At 36.8% G+C, this 14,851-nt stretch overlaps 1 protein-coding gene across 3 annotated transcripts in view; it reads left to right on the top strand.

Moving 5' to 3' along the window:
* ANLN (anillin, actin binding protein) overlaps positions 1-14,851 on the top strand; it is a 60,260-nt gene that overhangs the window by 20,258 nt on the left and 25,151 nt on the right. For 2 of the 3 annotated variants that reach the window (XM_047763427.1, XM_047763430.1), the window contains 8 exons: positions 3,774-3,900; positions 8,234-8,344; positions 9,323-9,561; positions 10,414-10,559; positions 10,840-10,987; positions 11,626-11,761; positions 12,630-12,812; positions 14,327-14,453. In XM_047763427.1, coding sequence (XP_047619383.1) covers positions 3,774-3,900; positions 8,234-8,344; positions 9,323-9,561; positions 10,414-10,559; positions 10,840-10,987; positions 11,626-11,761; positions 12,630-12,812; positions 14,327-14,453 — 1,217 coding nt within the window. The remainder of the gene's footprint in view (positions 1-3,773; positions 3,901-8,233; positions 8,345-9,322; positions 9,562-10,413; positions 10,560-10,839; positions 10,988-11,625; positions 11,762-12,629; positions 12,813-14,326; positions 14,454-14,851) is intronic. The other variant, XM_047763429.1, reaches the window with a different exon arrangement.

The raw sequence follows: 14,851 nt of genomic DNA, 5'->3' as shown, positions 1-14,851 counted from the left end.
ACTCCTTAAATGTTTATACCAACTCTGCTTTTTCTCTTACGTTATTTTCCCATTTAGTGGAACTTTTTACCATGTTCACTGACGACCTACTTAAAATTAAATTTTAAAAATATTCTTATTATTCAATTGATTTCAGATGCCTTTAACATTCTAATTAGGTGCTGGTTTAAAATGTTTCTCAGAATCTACTCTTCTTATTAATGATTATATGTTCCCAAATACCATACTTTTAGAGTATCTGTAATCCTTTCAGTCACCAAATACCTCCCAGGTTTCTCTTTACTCATATTAGTTCCTGTCAACTTTCACTGAGCAGCCTTCAACAAAATCCCTACTCTGTCACACTATGTTCTGTTTCTGATATATATATATATATATATATATATACACACACACACACACACACATATGTATGTGTATGTGTGTATATATGTATCTCCTAACACAGGCATGTAGTTATACATAAATATATTTTTTACTTCCAGTTTTATTGTGATGTAATTGACATACAGCACTATATAAGTTTCAAGTATACAGCATAATGGTTTTACTTATATACATCATGAAATGATTATCACAAATTTAGTGAACATCCATCACATCATATAGATACAAAATAAGAGAAAAAGAAAAAAAACTTTTCCTTGTGATGTGAACTCAAGTATAATTGACCTACAGCACTGTGTCAGTTCCCGCAGCACAGTATGGGGATTTGATGTTTCCATACATTACAAAATAATCACTATGATAAGTCTTGTTACCATCTATCACTATACAAGATATTACATTATTTTTAACTACATTCCCTAGGCTGTACATTTCATCCCTGTGACTCATTTATTTTGTAATTGGAAGTTTGTGCCTCTTAATTTTCCTGTGTTAGGATATATATTTTACTCTAAAAATAACAGAACCCAATTTAACGTGGGTACCAGCAAAAATAGAACAATGCATGTAACCAGTGTTCTTTGAGAAGGATCTATTTGATTGTAGGGTTTTTTGTTTGTTTTGTTTTTTGTCTTTGTAGCAATTCCCTTGCTTAGCAAATCATATTTCCTGAGATTCTAATCTCAGCCCTTTTTCTTCCTCACTTGTCCTGGGGCATCTCTTTCCCATCCTCCTATCTAGCTTCAACCCATCACAGGCCGATGATTCTTGACTGTGCCGCCTTCACCTCTCTCCTGAACCCTAGCTGAGCTTTGGTTTGCTAGTAGAGCTTCCTACACTTTGCTGAGGGATCTTCCCTATGTAGTCTCTGTCTTCACTTAGGGCTCTACTCTATACCTAGTCATGGAAAACAATCTGGCAGTTCTTCCTTGGCTCCTTTCTCTTGTTACTATGTTTTCCCACCCCCTGGCCTCTAGCACATGCACGCAGGAACACACATACATCCAGTGATAACATTTTCTAAATATGTCACCAGGCTGCCTTGTCCTCTGTATTTTCCTCTGCCATTGCCCTAATCTTTACCATACCTTTGTATGAACATGCTGCTTTTAATCTGGCTACTCTCCAGTCCATCTAACCCACTGCTGCCAGAAAAATACTTCTCTAAAAGCAGATAGTCATGTGTTCACTTGTTTAAAATCCTGGAAAGCTTCCCAGCAGAAAAATATCTAGAGTGCTTGGCTTGATGTCTAGAATCATTCAGAAATCTGGCTTCTCCTTCCTACTCCTCTGCATGTGTGTTTCAGTCCTGTCACGCAGACTGTTTGTAGTTTTTCACAAATGTACCCATGTTTTCAGATCTCTGCCTTTGCCTGGCTCGTCGCTTTGCTCTGCAGTGAGCTCCTGCTTCATTAAGAGGTGGTCAAACTTTAATTCCCTCTGGAAATTTTTACTTAGCCCCTTTCCCAATCTCTCCTCCTTTTTGGGGCCCATGTCATCCTATGTTTACCTCACGGAATATTTATCTTCCTGTAGTGTTTTAATATTGCTTTCCATCACTGTCTATGAGAGCCTTATTCATCGCTGTGTTCTTAGTGCTTGGCTCACAGTAGGAGCTCAATAACTTTGTCTTTGGAGGAAGGAATGAATATGCTAATCCTTCCTACCAGCATAGAGCAAGCTGATTATCCATGATCTCAAACCAAAACCAACGCTTTTGGCCTACTATTTCCTTCCCTTTCTTTGCCTCCTTTTCATCCAGACTTTTCCAAAGGAGTGTCTCTACTTGTATCTTCCAGTTTTTCTCCTCTCTTCTCTATCTCTCCACTCAGGCTCTTACCACTACCCTCTCTCGACTTTAATCCTTATTAAATTCACCAGTGGGAGTTCCCGTCATGGCTCAACAGAAACGAACCTGACTAGCATTTATCAGGATGCAGGTCCAATCCCTGGCCCCACTCAGTGAATTAAGGAGCCGTCATTGCTGTGAACTGTGGTGTAGGTTGCAGACGAGGCTCGGATCTGGCATTGCTGTGGCTGTGGTGTAGGCTGGTAGCTGCAGCTCCAATTCGACCCCTAGTCTGGGAACTTCCATATGCTGAAGACAAAAATAAAAGAAACGAAAAGAAATTTAAATTCACCAATGGTCTTCCGTAATTAATTTTCAGGTGCTTAACTTGACCTTTCAGCAGCATTTGACATTGTGAATCACTCTTCTGTTTGAAGAACCTTCTTCCCTTGGTTGCCAGTATCTCATAGTCTCATTGTTCTCCTTCAACACCTCTGGAAAATGTATAGAGCAACTGTTCTTAAATTATTTTGTGCGAAATAATTCCCAATAAACATGTGAAATCCCTCCTAAGACAGTTGCACATATACATATAAAGAAGATCCTGAAGGAATTCCTGTCGTGGCGCAGCAGAAATGAATCCAACTAGGAACCATGAGGTTGTGGGTTCGATGCGTGGCCTCGCTCAGTGGGTTAAGGATCCAGCGTTGCCGTGAGCTGTGGTGTGGCTTGAAGAGGCGGCTCGAATCCTGCGTTGCTGTGCCTATGGCGTAGGCCGGTAGCCACAGCTCCGATTAGACCCCTAGCCTGGGAAACTACATGTGCTGCAGGTGTGGCCCTAAAAAAAAAAAAAAAAAAAGGTCAAAAAGACAAAAAAAAAAGAAGAAGAAGAAGATCCTGAATACAATAACTATGAGCCCAGGGGTCAAAACTCCTCTGTGGTACCCACGGAAAGAACAGCCTAAGAGGTGGGAAGAAAAAGCAGTTGAGTGTGTTGTAACTAAAGGCAGGGAAAGAAAGAGCCTTTCAGAAGGAAGGAGTGGTCGGTATTGACAAATGTTTGTTGTCACATGTACACTGGGTTTTGAAGTGAAGAGCTGATTGTGACTTGGCAAAGCTCTTAGTGGAGTGGTGAGGGGAGAATGCAGGTAGCAGTGGGTGAAGGGCAGAGCCCATGAGTTTAGGCGGTCCTCAGAAATTTGGTTCTAAAAACGAAGAAGAAAGGAGGTGCTGGAAGGAAAGGGGTGAAAAAGTGATGTATGTTTTGTTCTTTCTAAGGAGACTTAAATCAGTTACTTTCCCCTGGCTTTCACTTGACTTAGTTTATCTAAAGCTGAGCTGTGATGTGAATTTTCATTCTCTCTTGCCTGTTGTCTCTAAAAAAGATTTTACACACTGTGCATAACCAAGAATATGAACTACACTGAGGCTTTGTGTATTTTAAATATGGCTGGAGCCTTTCACATGCAGTATCTGTTTTGTTCTAAGGAAACTTACATAGAATAATGACTCTTATTTGTTTCATTTAATAACATCTAAAAAGATAAAATTGATAGTTTTGAGAAATAAAATTTATGTCTTCATTTGATTTTTGCAGGAAATCCGCTGCCAGAATACTCCCCTCAAAAAAAGTCAAGTTAATCCAAATACCCCATCACTTCCAGGAACAGAAAAGGTAACAGAAAATCAGACACCCACAAAAACTTCTATTACTGAACCTACAGGTGAGTGTTTTCTATTTCTTTTTAACTTAAAATGAGATTTCATTTTGTCATAGTTTTGGAAAATGGATCAGAAAGCAGAATTGCTCTAGTGTGAAAAGACTCATTTCTTTTTTTCCACTTTTTCATTTCTAGTCACGCACTGTGCTTCTTCCTTAGTTCCATTTCCAGAGTAAAAACTCATACTCTTTTTTTTTTTTTTGTCTTTTTGCCTTTTTCTAGGACCACTCCAGCGGCATATGGAGGTTCCCAGGCTAGGGGTCTAATCAGAGCTGTAGCCACTGGCCTACACTAGAGCCACAGCAACTCGGGATCCGAGCTGCATTTGCAACCTACACCACAGCTCATGGCAATGCCAGATCCCTAACCCACTGAGCAAGGCCAGGGATTGAACCCGCAACCTCATGGTTCCTAGTCGGATTCGTTAACCACTGCACCATGAGGGAAACTCCAAAAACTCATATTCTTAATGAGAGTGTAAATTACTATAAATTCAGGGGGAAGAAAAATTCAGTAATATCTCTTGAATTGTAAAGTGTGCATGCTCTTTAATTCAGCTTCTCTGCAAGTGTTTCTGTAATTTGAATTTTTAGAACTAGTGTGCAAATACGTATGTATAAAGATATTAATTGTAGGGAGTACCTATTGTGACACAGTAGAAACGAACCTGACTAGTATCTACGAGGACACGGGTTCAATCCCTGGCCTTGCTCAGTGGGTTAAGGATACAGTATTGCTATGAGCTGTGGTATAGATTGCAGACACAGCTTGGATCCCGCATTGCTGTGGCTGTGTATACGCTGGCAGCTGCAGCTCTGATTGGACCCCTAGCCTGGGAACCTCCATATGCCATGGGTGTGGCCCTAAAAAGCAAAAAAAAAAAAAAAAATTTTTCAGAGCAAAATACAAGGATGTGTTAATTAATATAAGCAAACATTTCCACCTGCATACTTTAAAAAAAAAAGATATTAATTGTAGCATCATTTATAGCAGTAGTAGTAAGACTTAAATAACCTAAATGCCCATCAGTAGAAGACTGTAAATAAATTGTGCTAAATCCATGTATTTGAGTACTGTAGCTGCTTTTAAGAAGTAATGATATTTAATACATCATAATATAATGTAATGATATTTAATACATCATAGTTAAAAGAATTTTTTCTTAATTGTAGTTAAAAACATATTACTAAAATTTACCATCCTAACAGTTTTTAAGTATATAGTATATTCACATTGTTGAAAAACAGCTTTCCAGAACTTTTTCATCTTGTAAAATTGAAACTCTATACTCATTGAACAACTCTCCATTTCCCCCTCCTCTGCCACCAGTAGCCAGCATTCTACTTTCTGTTTCCATGAATTTGACTACTTTAAATACCTCATAGAAGTGCAATCATAGAGTATGTGTCTTTTTGTGGTAGCATATTTAATTTAGCATACTATCCCGGGGTTCATCCATGTTGACATGTCACATGTCAAGCATGTGATAGGAATTCCTCCCTAATTTCTAAGACTGAATAATATTTCCTTGTGTATAGATACCACATTTTGTTTATACATTATCTATCAATGGACATGTGGATTGCTTCTACCTCTTGGCTGTTGTGACTAGTGGGCTTATCACCATGGGTATGCAAATATCTCTTTGAGACCCTGCTTTTAATTCTTTGGGCAGTATACCTGAAGTGGGATGGTAGTAATTCAATTTTTTAATATTTTGAGGAACGACGATATTGGTTTCCATTGTATCCACACTCTTTGCAATCTCACCAACAGTGCATTAGGTTCCAGTTTCTCCACACCTTTGTCAATACTTGCTATGTTTTGTTTCCTTGGTAGCCATGAGTTGATAGCTCATTGTGATTTTGATTTGCATTTCTCCTATGATTGGTGATGTTGAGTGTCTTTTCACATGCTCGTTAGCCATTTGTATATCGTCTTTGGAGAAATTTCTGTTTGAGTCCTTTGCCCATTTTTTAATCAGGTTATTTGATTTTTTTGTTACTTAGTTATAGGAGTTTTTATATATTATGAATATTAACCCCTTATCAGATATATGATTTGCAAATATTTTCTCACATTCATTATGTTGCCTTTTCACTCTGTTGATTGTGTTCTTTGATGCCCAAACTTTTTTTTTAAATTGAGGTGTCACTGATTTATAATACTAGTTTCAGGTATACAACATAATGATTAAAAATTTTTATTGATTATGCTCCATTTTTGTTTTAAAATATTGTTCCTGTGCTGGGCAGTATATCCTTATAATTTATTTTATACATAGTAGTTTGTATTTCTTGATGTCCCAACCCTACCTTACTCCCCCCACACATAAAACTTTTTAAGTTTGATGTAGTTCCATTTGCTATTTTTGCTTTTGTTGCCTGTGCTTTTTGTATTGTATCCAAGAAACCATTAACAAACCCAGTGTCACAAAGCTTTCTTTTTCTCTATGTTTTCTCCTGGGAGTTTTATATAGTTTTGAGTCATACATTTAGGTCTTTAATCCATTTTGAGTTGATTTTTATATATGACATCAGATAAAGGTCCAACTTCATTCTTTGCATGTAGATATCCAATTTTTCCAGGATCATTTGTCCTTTCCCCCTTGACTTATCTTGACAGCCTTATTAAGGATCACTTGACCATATATGTGAAATTTTATTTCTGGTCTCTCTATTGTTTACCATCAGTCTATATGTCTTTCTTTATACTGGCACTATACTGTATGGATTATTATAGCTTTGTAATATGTTTTCAAATCAGGAAATGTCAGTCTTTGTTAACTTTCAGAATTGTTTTGGATATTCAGGGTTTCTTGAAGTTCATATGAATTTTAGGACAGACTTTATATTTCTCCACAAAGTGCTATTGGGATTTTCATACAAACTGCATTAAATTCATAGATTGCTTTGGGTAGTATTGACATCTTAATTTTGAGTCTTTTTTTTGGTCTTTTTTGTCTTTTTTTGTCTTTTTAGGGCTGCACCTTCAGCATATGGAGGTTCCCAGGCTGGGGGTCTAATCAGAGCTGTAGCCTTCAGCCTAAACTAAAGTCACAGCAATGCCAGATCGGAGCTGCATCTGCAACCTACACCACAGCTCACAGCAACGTCGGATCCTTAAACCACTGAACGAGGCCAGGGATCAAACCCACAACCTCATGGTTCCTAGTCAGATTTGTTTCCACTGTGCCACGATGGGAACTCCAACTTTGAGTCTTAATATTGAGTCTTAATCCATGAACATAGAATGTCTCAATCTTGAGTCTGCCAATCCATGAACATAGGATGTCTTTCCATCTATTTGTATTTTCTTTAGTGTCTTTCAGCAGCGTTTAGTACTTTTCAGTATACAAGTCTATCATCCCCTTTGTTAGGTTTATTGCTAAGTATTTTATTATTTTTGATGCTATTGTAAATGGAATTGTTTTCTTAATTTCCTTTTCAGATTGTTCATTGTTAGTATGTAGAAATGCAACTGGTTTTTGTGTGCTGACTTTCTACCTTCATCTTTGCTGAATTTGTTTATTAATTCTAACAGGGTTTTTCTTTGTGCATGTGTGTGTGGACTCTTTAGAGTTTTCTATATATAAAATCATGTTATCTGTAAACAAAGATAATTTTATTTCTTTACAATTTGAATACTTTTAATTTACTTTCCTTGCCTATTGCTCTGACTTGGACTTTTAATGTTATGTTGAGTAGAAGTGGTGAGAGTGGGCATATCTCTATCTTATCTTGTCCTAATCTTAGAGGAAAAGCTTTCAGGCTAAGTATAATGTTAGCTGTGGGCTTTTCTGCTATGGTCATTGTTATGTTGAAGTAGTATTTTTTTATTGCTAGTTAAGAGTCTTTTTTAATTTATTTTTTTGGCTGTGCCCACAGCTTGTGGAAATTCCCAGGCCAAGGATTAAACCTGAGCCACAGCACTGACAACACCAAATCCTTAACTGCTAGGCCATCAGGGAACTCCATTAAGTATTTTTATGGACATTTTTTTTTTTTTTAGAAGTGAAAAACAAAATGCAAAACAGCATGTACAGTATGACCACTTTGTGATAAAACAAAGAATATACACTTACGTATAGATGGGGGAAAACTGGAAGAACAAATAACTGTAATATTGCTGTCCTCTTTCCCACTTGGGGGGAAAAAAAGAGAGAAATGAGTAAGCTGAGAGAAAGCAGATGTTTTTGGAAATTCTCTACTTTATGCATTTTTAGATTTGAGGTAGTTTTATAATCAGAAAAAAAAGATACATAAGATTCCTTAACTGAAAATGTTCTAAGTTCTTACATATATTCACATGGTTTTTCCTCAATTTTTTTTTTTAGGATTTAGTGAATGTGAAATGATGAAGTCTAGCCCATTGAAAATAACATTGTTTTTAGAAGAGGAAAAGTCCTTAAAAGTAACATCAGACCCAAAGGTTGAACGGCAGACTGGTTGGTTTTCATTCTTTATTTCTTTTTTTTTTTAATTTTTTTCAATTGTTATTTCCCCAATACAGTTTTTTTTTTCTACTGTGCAGCATGGTGACCCAGTTATACATACATGTATACATTCTATTTTTGCACATTATCAGGCTCCATCATAAGTGACTAGACATAGTTCCTGGTGCTACACAGCAGGATCTCATTGCTAATCCATTCCAAAGGCAATAATCTGCATCTATTAACCCCAAGCTCCCAATCCCTCCAACTCCCTCCCTCATTCTTTATTTCTTATTAACTCTGGACATAGCAGGAAAATTAGTATATTGATGGAAACACGTATTCAAATATGTAATATTCAATATTTCAAAATGTTTTTATAATACTGTTTTTCCAAGAGGAAATACTCTTATCTTCCACAAAGATTCAGTACTGTTAATAGTTATCATTAGGTCCTAGACCCCTGTGAAAATCTGATTAAGGCTATCGCTTACTTTCACAGGGAAAGGAAATGTGCTGGCCTTCCACGCTATGCATACGTTATTAGAGGAATCAGGCCCTTGAAGTTTATTTGCGAACCTCACCCTACATGATGTTTATATCTTCCTATTTTTGACCACAATGTAAGGAGCAGTTCCTTCCCAACAATAGAAAAAAAATTATTTGAAAGGGTAGTTTTTGTAAATATGAAGCTTTTGGCTATTATCTTGCACTTTGAGTTCTCAGTTTAATATTCTTTGTTAAATGCAAGCCATTGAATCAGCTTTCCATAGTTCCCATCTTCCTTACTTAGAGAACCTTATTGGGACTTTATATTAGCATTGTTTCTTTTTTGTTTGTTGTATTTGTTTGTTTAGGAGGTAAGTTTCCTTAGGTCTTTTTTTTTTCTCCTATTTATTAAATAAGCATAGGAATGTTACATCTTCTCAGCTATCTCTTTAATTCTTAAAGATCTAAATCATACTATTCACCTATTGAAATATCTTTCAGAAGTGGTACGTGAAATTGAAATGAGTGTGGATGATGATGATGATATCAATAGTTCAAAAGTAATTAATGACATCTTTAGTGATGTCTTAGAGGAAGGTGAACTAGATGTGGAAAAGAGCCAGGAGGAGATGGATCAAGCAGATGCTGACAGCAGCGAAGAACAGGAAGATGCCCTGAACATCTCCTCAATGTCTTTGCTTGCTCCATTAGCACAGACAGTTGGTGTGGTAAGTCCAGAGGTAAGATGAAATGTAAACAGACCCAGGACATGAAGAAGCTAAGTGGTATTGGGATCCATCTGCCCCCCCTTATTTTGGCTTTTGCTTTTTACGGCTGTACCCATGGTATATGCAGGTTCCCAGGCTAGCGGTCAAATTGGAGCTGGAGCTGGCAGCCTACACCACAACCACAGCAAACTCAGGATCTGAGCCATGTCTGTGACCTACACCACAGCTCATGGCAATGCCAGATCCTTAACCCACTGAGCAAGGCCAGGGGTCGGACCCATATCCTCATGGATTCTGGTTGGGTTCGTTACCACTGAGCCATGACAGGAACTCCCTGGGATCCCTTTTTGTTTTATTTGGTGCATGGGGACTTGTCACGTGGTACTCAGATCCTTGCTTTGCCATTTATTGACATTTCTTGGTCAGATTATTTAACCTCTTTGCCACAGTTTCCTCATGTGTTAAATAAGGTTAAAAACAGTACCTATATCATGGTATTGGAGTGAATATTAAATCATATTAGCATATTAGTATTTAGCATCAGACAGCTAACTTTTGAGAGCTACCTCTGTTCTTACTAGCTATCACCCTAAACTGAATAACTGCAGCTTTTTTTGGAAATTGATTAAATTGAAAATATTTTTTTTAAAGGGTTAACAAGTGTAGGCTTCAGCTGTCTTTGAACTTTTACTCATTTGCCTTTTAGGAACTTATTTTAATTTGCCTTGTTTTTATAAGGAATCAGTCAACTTATTGGATATTTACTTTCTAGTGTAGACAAGAATTCATTCAGGTCCTCAGATTTCTTGTTTAGAATCAATATCATTCATCAAATCTTCTAATATCTGATGTGATTTCCTGCAGAGTTTAGTTTCTTCGCCAAGACTGGAATTGAAAGACACCAGCGTAAGTGATGAAAGTCCAAAGCCAGGAAAATTCCAGAGAACCCGGGTCCCTCGAGCTGAGTCTGGTGATAGCATTGGTTCTGAAGATCGTGATCTTCCTTACAGGTAAGAGAACTTTGGATGACGCTTACTCACTGAGCGGTGTGGTTTAGATGCACATAGCAAGTTGTGTTGTTTATAATTATAGTGTTATTAATTCTGCCCTTTGTAACACTTTGAAATAGCTTTGGTCAGCCTCTCTTTCACCCAATGGCATTTTCCATTCTAGTGGAATGTTCTGCCGGTATGTTGCGGTATCAAGACCAAATTGTGCTGATCTGTTCAAGAAAGGGTAGTGCTTAGTGTGTCGCTGTATTTCTAATGGGGTATAACTTTTTTCTTGAAGCATTGATGCATATCGATCTCAAAGAGTCAAAGAAATAGACCGTCCTTCAATAAAGCAGGTGATTGTTCGGAAGGAAGATGTTACTTCAAAACTGGATGAAAAAAAGAATGGCTTTCCTTGTCAAGTTAACATCAAACAGAAAATGCAAGTATGTACTTTGTGGAAAGGGGATTTGGAGTGTTTATGGCATGAGACTGTGAGCTCCTTCAGGAAAAGGGTCCAGTCTCACTCCTCTCTGTATCCTGAGTGACTAGAATAGTGTCTAACATGTTGGCACTCAGGAGCTTACTCAGTTCAATTTGAGAAAAGCCCTTTTTATTGGGCAAGTTGGAAGCTTTTTTGATATTGTTGAAATATTTACTTTTAAGAATGCTTGTCATAAATATCTTTAGAGTATAACTATAAATTAGTGGATTGTAAAATGTGAAATTAGTTTTGTTCTTAGAAGTTCTTTTATACTAAGAAAAGCTTTTAAAAAATCATGACATACATGTGATTGAAATAAAGTGAATCAGATAATTTCTAAATCTCTCTTTTGTTGGCCATAGCCCCAGTTATAATTTTTAAAAGTATAAGTTCAAAGTCTTTTCATAAGGATGTTTATAATTTAATTATTATAGCAGGTAAATGTTTTTAGAATCCTTTGAACAGTGAAACTAACATTTTGACTTTATTCTCTGGAGATTTTGGAAATTATACAATTTGATAAATTATAATTAAAGTTTAAATAGAATGAAAATAGTGGTTTAAAATGTGAGTTTTTTCTCCTCTTATTGGTTTCACTAGGAACTCAATAATGAAATAAATTTGCAACAGACAGTGATCTATCAAGCTAGCCAGGCTCTTAACTGTTGTGTTGATGAAGAGCATGGAAAAGGTTCTTTAGAAGAAGCTGAAGCAGAAAGACTTCTTCTAATTGCAAGTATGTATATTGATAAACAGTTTCAAAGCAGGAAAATCTCATTTTGTCTAATAGGTTCAGGAATTTCTAATTTTAAAGAAAGGGCTTTTTCGATAATCTGTTTCAGCTAACCTATTTTTTGTTTGTAATAAAGTTTGTGAAAATACCGCATGTAAAATAAGACATAGTTTGTATGAAAGGGGGAAAGAACCTGGAATGCATTTTTTAAGAAATGTAGTTGCAGGAGTTCCCGTCGTAGCTCAGTGGTTGATGAATCCGACTAGGAACCATGAGGTTGCCGGTTCGATCAGTGGGTTAAGGACCCGGCGTTGCCGCGAGCTGTGGTGTAGGTCGCAGACTGGGCTCAGATCCCACATTGCTGTGGCTCTGGCGTAGGCCTGTGGCTACAGCTCTGATTAGACCCCTAGCCTGGGAACCTCCATATGCCACGGGTGCAGCCCTAGAAAAGACAAAAAAAAAAAAAGTAGTTGCAAAGAGTATGTTAAGAGTGAATATACGAATATATTTATACATCTCCCCCACTCTATCTCTGTACCTATATATATATGTATAGCTAAAAAAAGTTAGGTGAATTTTCTTGTATACATATGTGTGTGGTGATGAAAGACAGGGTATGTTAGGATGGAGAGATTAACATCTCAACTTTTGGTCAGCTTTCCTGTGTAGTTAAATTTTAAGGATTTGGTGAACAGATAAGCAATGAGGATTTTTCCTAACTACCTACCACCTGTTTGTCTGAAGGAAGTTACTGATTTCCTCTTTGGTCTTAGATACAATTGCCGTATCTGTGCATTGTCTTGAATTGGCTTCATTTAGAAACAATTGCAGTTTTAATATTTGAAATGTTAACTTGCATATTTCTACATAGCTGAGAAGAGAACACTTTTGATTGATGAGTTGAATAAATTGAAGAATGAAGGGCCTCAGAGGAAGAATAAGGCTAGTCCCACATCCCAAAGTGAATTTGTCCCTTCCAAAGGATCAATTACTTTGTCAGAAATCCGCTTGCCTCTAAAAGCAGATTTTGTCTGCAGTACAGTTCAGAAACCAGGTATGGTGATTTTTATTTATTCACTTCTAGATCATATGTCGGATTATAAACCTCATCTAGATTAGAATTGTATAAATGGGAACAAGTAGAGCATAAAGATACAAGGTTTGTATCTTGGGCCTTTAGTTCCTTTTATGAAGATATGTGTATAGGGAGTTCCCATCGTGGCTCAGCGGAAATGAACCTGACTAGCATCCATGAGGACACAGGTTCGATCCCTGGCCTGGCTCAATGGGTTACGAATCCGGCATTGCCATGAGCTGTGGTGTAGGTCGCAGATGCGGCTCAGATCTTGTGTTGCTGTGGCTGTGGTGTATGCCTGCAGCCGCAGCTCTAATTTGATCCCTAGCCTGCCTGAGAACTTCCATATGTTGCAGGTTTGGCCCTAAAAAGACAAAAAAAAAAAAAGTATAAAAATAACCAAGGAAGAATTTCATATATGGGCTTATTGATCCCTCAGCAACAGACATGGCTCTAATTGAAAGTAAGCCTAAGTTAAATATAATATTGCATAATTATATTTAATTATGAACATATTATAAATTATTTAATTATATGAACATAAGATAAATTACTAAGATGAGTTATTCTGACACAGCAGACCATTTGACTGCATTAATTTTATAGTGGAAAGTATTGGGCATCTAAAACTTGTTTTATTTACTTTATTCAATTTAAAATTCACTCCATTAAAGAAATTTGTTCTGTGAATCCCGAATTACTGTTTGTGGGAGTGAAGAGCAACATAATAGATAATTTTCAATTGAAATTTTATTCCCTTTGTCGCTCTAGATTGAAAAAGCAAACTTTTCTAAACTGTGTACTCTGCTTAAAATCACATTTAAGCAAAGTGAGTTAAGGAAGTTATGGCACCAGGATCTGAAAACAGGGCAGGATAATTATAGCAGTCTTAATAAAATTAAATCTTGAATAATTTTTTTAAAGATGGCTTCACATTTTTGCCTGGAACATTCTCTCTGAGGGAGTAGAGGGCTAGATGAGAATCTGAGGTAGAGGGAAAGTAAAGACTGGAGATCTTTAATGTTTGAACATTTCTTGCAGAAATGAGGTAATTTAAATTCTAATTCTAGCTGTTGTCTGATTTTGGTGGGGTATAGGGAGAAATCTATTGGTAATTTCATTTATACCTTGAGATATGTGGCTATTTAATAACAGTGAAGAAATAATTTATTTTAATCTCAGTTTGGAAATAGCAAGTCATAATTTACCCTTTTGAGATATATATTATTAGCTAAAGAATTGGGGTCAATAGGTAAAATTAGAAGTCAGCAGAAACTGAGGGATGCAGAGTAATTTCATTTCACATAATAGGAAGGGACCTTGATGATGCTATTCCAGGAATATGACTTTCTGTTTTATGTCTTTTCGTGTCCAGTAAGATGGCTTTAAAAAATTTTATGTGGTGTTAATTTATTCATTTGGTCTTCCAGAATGCTGATTATCTCAACCTGATTTTGCTTATGCTTATTATGTAATGTGATTATTTCTTGCAGATGCTGCAAATTATTATTTCTTAATTATACTAAAAGCAGGAGCTGAAAACATGGTAGCCACACCATTAGCAAGTACTTCAAATTCTCTTAATGGGGATGCTCTAACATTCAGTACTACATTTACTCTGTAAGTAACTTAGGCTTTTGATGGTTCAAACATTTTTTTTTTTTTGTCTTTTTAGGGCCACACTTGTGGCATATGGAGGTTCCCAGGCTAGGAGTCCAATCGGAGCTGCCTACACCACAGCAACATGGGATCCCAGCTGAGTCTGCAACCTACACCACAGCCCATGGCAACGCCTGATCCTTAACCCACTGAGTGAGGTCAGGGATCAAACCCGAGTCCTCATGGATGCTAGTCAGGTTCATTAACCACTGAGCCACGACAGGAACTCCGGTTCAAACATATTTTTCTTTGAATAGAATTACTATAGCATACAGATAGCATTTATAATATCTTTGATATGTAGTATATTTTATATGGACAAATAACTCATTTTTCAATTTGTTAGTTCAACTCTTTTT

Source organism: Phacochoerus africanus, chromosome 16 (genome assembly GCF_016906955.1).
Source record: "Phacochoerus africanus isolate WHEZ1 chromosome 16, ROS_Pafr_v1, whole genome shotgun sequence".
Lineage (NCBI taxonomy): Eukaryota > Metazoa > Chordata > Mammalia > Artiodactyla > Suidae > Phacochoerus > Phacochoerus africanus.
Note: the sequence above shows the minus strand (reverse complement) of the source record. Positions and strands in the feature narration are given on the sequence as shown.